The following is a 7198-nucleotide window of genomic DNA, read 5'->3' as shown; positions in this document are numbered from 1 at the left end:
ATTGAGAATAATTAAAACAAATCTTTATCAATTATTATTCGAATCAATGACATATTTTCAATTCACTTATGACATTGCATCGAGCACTTTGTAAAAATTAGTAAATGAGTAAACGATTCAGCTGCTCTTGAACTCAAATGAGAGTGAGTGCGCGTTTGTAAGTTTCTGACGTAGATAACCTAGAAAGAACCATCAAAGCTGACATTAGCTGACGCATAGCCTTTTGTTGGAAAATAATTACATTATATGCTTGTACAATTAATTTTTAACAATTATAATAATTAATGTTCCCAAAAAGATTCCATTTATTTATTTAATCTGAAGTTCATTTCATTTTAATCCTATACTGTTATTACAGCTTCTCTGATACATTGATGTTTGAGCGTATTGTTATTTACAAAATGTTGCTGTGTTGTTTATCTGCACCTGGAATTACACGATTTTGGTGAGTTTAAACAATTTCTATGATAGCTTATTCTATTTATTTCAAAATCAACGTTATCTCTTTTTCTCACTAGCCTATGGCTACTGTTGTAACATAGTTGAAGACACGTATGAAATGAGCCTGCGATCGGCCAAGTCTGGACTAGACATTACAAATCCGAGGAACGCGAGAGTGTAAAGGGCTACTATGCCACCGCTTGCTTTTACTCCGCCCATGAAGATGTGTAAACGGCTTGAAGAGAGTGTGGCACTAGAATTAAACCTTTTTCAAGAGCTCGACATTCCTTTGAGAACATCAGTGATAATTTATATTGGTTATTTCAGTTTTATTTTCAGTATAAAAGTTACAGTTTTTCTAGGTTATATTAGTGTGTATTGAAATTCAATATTTCAATATTGATAGTAGGCTACTGGTTCGCTCAAAGTACACCAGACCTTACGTTCTGTGACAAGCCGCTACAATGCTGGGAAAAACACCAGGCGATGGTTGAGCCGGTTCTGTTCAGACATACTTGCCACTTGAAAGATCTCACATGCTATGAAAAGGTCAAAAATTGTAGCAATCTTGAAGCCTGGAAAGATGGCTGACCAGGTCGAAAGCTATCGGCCAATAGCTCTGCTTAGCTCAGTTTATAAATTACTAGAAAGACTTCTTTATAGTAGGATAAGCACAGCAATCCTTGAGATAGTCCCTATCGAGCAAGCAGGCTTTAGGCCAGAGAGCAGCTGTAAGGACCAAGTCTTGGCACTGACAACATTCATTGAGGCTGGATATCAGAGACAGAAAAAAACAGCTGTAGCTTTTGTGGATTTGAAGGCGGCATATGATACAGTCTGGCGAGGTCTAATATATAAAATTTTGCAAATCATGTCAACATACAATAAGACTTGTTAACAATATGCTGAGAAACAGATCCTTCCAGGTTTTGATTGGGCATGACATGAGTCGAACAAAGAGGCTTGACAATGGTCTGCCACAAGGATCTGTCTTGGCTCCTCTCCTTTTCAAACTTTATGTCTCAGACCTGCCTAAAGCCAGGTCCAGAGTATTTGCATATGCAGATGATTTGGCTTTGGCTAAACAGAGTAGTGACCTTGAAACTGGAGGGGAGACACTAACAAGTGACTTGGCTGTACTGATAGACTACTGTTCGAAGTGGAGGCTGTGCCCCAGCCCTGTGAAAACTGAAGTATCAGCCTTCCATCTAAGCAATAAACTAGCAAATGCTGAGCTGAAAGTCTTAATGAATGGTGCTGCCTTGAAACATAATACGTTTCCGAAATATCTTGGCATCACCCTGGACCGGACCCTCTCTTTCAACCAGCACCTAAGGAATGTAGCGGCCAAGTTGAAGACAAGAAACAACATCATTAGGAAACTATGTGGCACAACTTGGGGCTCATCTTCCTCAACTCTGAGGTGCTCTAGTCTGGGCCTGGTGTATGCTGCTGCGGAGTACTGTGCATCTTCCTGGATCAACAGTTGTCACTCACCTTGTAGATGTGCAACTGAATAATTCAATGCGAATAATTACAGGAGCCTTACTTACGATCCACTCCAGTTTCCTGGCTCCCAGTGCTCAGCAGCATACCCCCACCTCCTCTTCGCAGAGCACAAGCTCTCCTTAAGCTCTATGAAAGGATTTCGTCCAATCATCTTCTTACAATCCATCAGGACATTCCGGATTTATATAGAAGGGAGCTGAAGTCTAGAAGGCCAGCGGTCAGGATGGCAGAGCAATTGAGAGATGAGAGGTTCTCTCTGAACAGAAGATGGAGAGAGGAGGTGCCCCCCGGAATACCGGAGAGCTATTTCTCATGCACTAGGCCTCCTTGTTTTGAGCTCCCCCGGCGCATCTGGGTGACACTCAACAGAATTCGAACCCAGCATGGGAGATGCAATGCGTCATTTTTCAAATGGGGACTGGGAGACTCCCCAGTATGTGATTGTGGGGCGATGGAGCAGACAGTGCACCACATTATATTTGAGTGTGAGAGACGTGCCTACCTGAGCGAGGCTAACGACTTCACTGTAGCCAGTCCCCAGGCAATACAGTATATTTCATCCCTCGACGTGCACTTATAAAAGTGTGAAATTTTAAAAATTTGACAAAAAAATGCCATACGCTAAATAAATATAAATTGCGATGGAAGAGGGCACATGCCCTCTGTTTAATTACTCAACTGTTAAGTTTTCATTAGTTACTCAATTAAGTTTTACTTAATTATTAGTAGAAGATATTAGATTTAATCATTCGAATTTATAATAATTAGAATCATCATTGAAGTAAGTATTTTATACTTTAATAATATTATTATTAAACGATAATCTAAATTAAATGCTGTAAATCACCCTAAAGACTTCTGCTGCTGCAAATATTGACAACAGGTTAAACAGCTAGATAGAAATTCGATGAGCGCTACTATTCAACAATCATTTGTCAGCCCGGGAATCGAACCCGGTACCTCCTAATTGCTAGTCAGGAATGCTTACCCTTACACCAAACTGACAATATCCGGATAGCAGCCCCCATTTTATACGAAGCCTTAGCGGCCAGCCAGTCTACAGATGGAAATTACTGAGATATTGCAATTATTCAAATGCTAATGAATTAATAATTATTATTAAACGAAAATTCAATTTCATTTATTGCCAATTAGAATATTCAAGACTTATTACAAAATCTTTATAATATGACATACCATTAAAAATATAATTGAATAAACATAATTACTCATACATATACTTGAATTATATAAAATATAGGCATTACCAGCAAAAGAAAATCTTTACTCGCTGGTGAGAGTTGCAAAACAGTGAAAGAAAAACATAATATTTCAAAATAATGCAGAAAATTTAGGTTAAATTAAACTAATAATTACAATAGAAAATTTAAAACTGCAGAATCATAAAAAATCAACAAAAATATTGTGCAGAGAAAAGACTATAAAATGAAAATAAAATAATTAAAATTAAATTGCTATATTCAAGGTGAAGAAATATTCCCTCTTAATCCACTCATTGACGCTCTTTTTACTAATTTTGAGATCCAAGTCATAAGGTATTTCATTGATCAGTTTACTGCTTGTGTAAATTAGCTGCTGCCTTCTGATCAATGAAAGTTTAGTAAGATAAACTTGAAATTTCTCTGTTACACCCGGTCTGAAATCCAAATTAAATGCTGTTAGTTCATACTTTCATTTGTATAAGAGATTGAAAGATGAACTATCATTCTATGTGATTCTTTTAATCTGGTGTAACTCTATATTATGCTTATATTATTAGAATATTAATCTGTATTATCCTATTATCTTTGTTTGCATTAGAAATTGAAAGATAAACTATCATTCCAAGTAACTTCTCTAAATTTTTGTTTTTTATGTTTGTTTCAGATGAAGGATATTGACATTAGCAGTGTCATGAAATTTAGGATGTTAATTAGTTGCAATAATCACCCGTAAAATATTTTATTCGACTCAAAAATGACTGATAATATAGGTTTTAGTTTTGGGAGAGACCCTGTGATAATTTCATCGACGCCTAGACGGAGTCTTTGGAGGGTAAGCTTGTCTTATTTTCGTATGATGTATTTTATTACTATTAGAGCGCTTATACTGTTCAAAGATGTATGACTGGAGGTGATGAATACGTTAAAGATATATTATGGAAGTAACTGGAGCGGTAGGCAAAATATTTAAATATTTTAAACATTACATTGTGTCTATTAATGTATAAATAAATAAATAAATAAATATGAGATAAGTCACGTATGATCGTTAACAGTTGATGGCTCTTAAAAAGGGGTGTTCCGTCACACCTTGAAAAGAGATCTGCGTTCACTGATACAGTAGCCTATCCCGTTTATTCTGTTACAAACACTCCCTCTAAAATAAAAGGTAAAAGACCTATGATTTGTTGGAAACATAAATTTGGTCTTGAGTTGATTACATATTAATCATATAATTAATATCTGAGCATTTTTATTTACATTCTAATACTGTACTAGGCGAGATATATAGTGATACTCATCCATAATGAAAACACTAGAAAATTGTCTAATATCACCAATTTATATTGGGAAAATACAGTAAATTACACAAATTAAATTTCACTTCAAAAGTTTTTTAAAATTCAAGTTTAATTTTAACAGTGAAAAAGTATGGATATACAACAGAGTAAATTACAGTTGAATTAAAATAATTATTTTGATGAAAATGGTTTACATTCTAATTACACTACTTGAATTACTTTAATTCAATTACTTGACTCACACTGGCGCACAAGGAATCTTCCTTTCGCCGGTGTTTTTGCCTCACCTTCTGTACTTATGCATGTGAACATAAATAAAATCTTCATTTTATAACTATTATTTATAACATAAAGGATATAAATAGAGGTGATATTGACAAAATAAGTGTAAATCAGTGGTTTTTTGACAATTTCTTAGTCTTTTTCATTCAATATAAAGGATATCATTTCGTTATTATATCTAATTAAATAAAGGTATGTATCTTGGTTTAAGTGCAGTAGCATATACTTATATTTATTTTTTGTAAAGTTTTTTTGTATTTTGTTTTTGGCAAAATAAATTCATTCATTCGTAGTATTTATTCATTAATAGTAATTTGATAGCAACATCTTACCCTCATAAAATGTTTAATTGTTTAGGAATTTATTTATATGATGACAATCATTACCAATAGCATTGAAAATGAATTTAAATACTCTATTATTCTAGATAAAGTATAGCTATAAGACAGTACTCTCTTGACTGTGTAACTGGTTGAGAAATAATATTTGAAAAATTTGAGATTGCTCTCTTGTCGTACTTACAAATAATTTTGAAGTTGAAAGTTTTGTCCAAGTTAAACAATGGAAAAATATTATATCGTCCCACGTCAAACTTTTAAATAATTTTTTTTGAAAATTCACTAGGCTACCTAGTCTAGTCACTAGACTATTTTACATTGACATAATATTAAATTTTATCTTGATTGACTAACTTCTCTTGTTACATTTCATCCAGACACTAAATGATCAATCACATTCAATTTTATTAAGCCAAAACACTTTACAACTGGCCATGTCAACAGGTATAAATAATATAATAACAGAAGCTTACAAAAATATAGCACGTCACATAAGTTATAATATTCTTCTACACTTTACATACAAATAACTGTAATAATTCTACAGTTGAACAAATTATAACACCCTATCATTTAAAACCTTTTCAACACTATAATATGCCTTGTCAACCAGAAATGCATACAAATCTCTCTTAAAATTAGGCCTACTTGACTTTGACAAATTTTCAGGCAGCTTGTTGAAAATTTGCAAGCCATAAACAATCGGATTCTTATCAGAAAATTTTAACCTATGATGTTCAATGAATGGATTTCTACTACCACGTGTAAAATAGTTATGAACTTCTGAATTTTTTTTTCAAGGTGCCAATTTTAGAATAGAACTTTATTAACATAATTCAGATAATACAAAAAGAGAAAATGAAAACTCATTCACAAAAACACCTCGTTTGAAAAATTAATTCAAAATAACATAACATGTTCTTTTTTGACAAAGTAAAAAAAAAGTTCTTTAGACTTGGCCGAAGCCGTCAGCCGGGTTGATAGTTTATAGTCCTTATAATAAAAAAATTATTGTAGGTGCCAATTTTATCTGTAGTGAAAAGTAGGACGCTATAGATATGTATGGTAAAGTGAGCAGCCTAAGATCGAAGTATAATAAATTATTCTTGTATTAATTAGTCTCGATTATTCACTCCATGTCGACAATCGAATTAATATGAATGAGGTCACTAGATCAATTTCAAACCGCAGTAACATACAATTTCAAACACAGTATTCTTTCTATTTGCGAATTGAATAAGATCATTTCTCAATAATCATCCCTGAGCATGCTGAATTTGTTCCTCATAAATCTTTTTTCAAAATCATCAGTGTTTTTTTCTCCATTGTGAATAAATAAATTAAAAATCATCCCTGAGTTTGCTAATCGTTTTCCTCATACTTTCATGGTTTGGCATTCAGAATCGCTCAACTGTATCTAATTTACCGTGAATAGAATTTTTTCCAAAACGTTTACTGAACTGTGAAAATAGAGATAATGAATTCAGGCATTGTTATCAGCTACGGTAGTTGTTTCAACTGTGATCCATACATAGTAATGTAGATGCTTTGTTGCTTAAAGTCTCAATGCCTGTTCGTTGTTCAATCTAGATCACTATGCGGGTAAGCACAAATCGATTATTCAAAACGGTTTTTTATTATTTATTTATCATAACATCATTTTATTTTATTATGTTGTCTAAATTTGGCTTGGTGGTTTTTGTGTGTTGTTTCGGTTTTGTATATGTTTGTACCTTTTACCAACAAAAAGAACTTTATTTCGAAGTGAAAAGTATGAATTCAAAGTATTTTTCTCACTATAACCTTAGTGTCCAGTTACCTAATGCTTCCCATCAGGGAACTTTGGACTATATACGGCGAGGTGTAACCCTTGGGTCTCCCCACCATTGAAAGCAATACGCTAATAATAATATATTATTATTATTTGTAGTATTTTAATCCCAAATTCTTAAAAATTGTTTTCAAATTTATTCTTCTATTCATAGATCAAACTCATTGTTCTCAGTAACTCTCTATTGATAAATTTATTGGCCATCTTATTGTATTCCAAGTAGTACTCTACTATCAAAATAACTTTTCCATAAATTATACTATAATCAAATGA

General features: G+C 33.2%; 1 protein-coding gene across 2 annotated transcripts in view; it reads left to right on the top strand.

Moving 5' to 3' along the window:
- Positions 1-175: 175 nt before the first annotated feature.
- Positions 176-7198, top strand: part of LOC111052078 (endoplasmic reticulum mannosyl-oligosaccharide 1,2-alpha-mannosidase) — a 70472-nt gene continuing 63449 nt past the window's right edge. Inside the window, exons 1-2 of one of the 2 annotated variants that reach the window (XM_039431528.1) lie at positions 176-445; positions 3838-4005. In XM_039431528.1, the coding sequence (XP_039287462.1) occupies positions 3928-4005 (78 nt within the window). In that variant the 5' untranslated portion in view covers positions 176-445; positions 3838-3927. The remainder of the gene's footprint in view (positions 446-3837; positions 4006-7198) is intronic. The other variant, XM_039431527.1, reaches the window with a different exon arrangement.

Source organism: Nilaparvata lugens, chromosome 6, assembly GCF_014356525.2.
Source record: "Nilaparvata lugens isolate BPH chromosome 6, ASM1435652v1, whole genome shotgun sequence".
Lineage (NCBI taxonomy): Eukaryota > Metazoa > Arthropoda > Insecta > Hemiptera > Delphacidae > Nilaparvata > Nilaparvata lugens.
The sequence above is the reverse complement of the archived record's forward strand: the minus strand, read 5'-3'. Positions and strand labels throughout refer to the sequence as shown.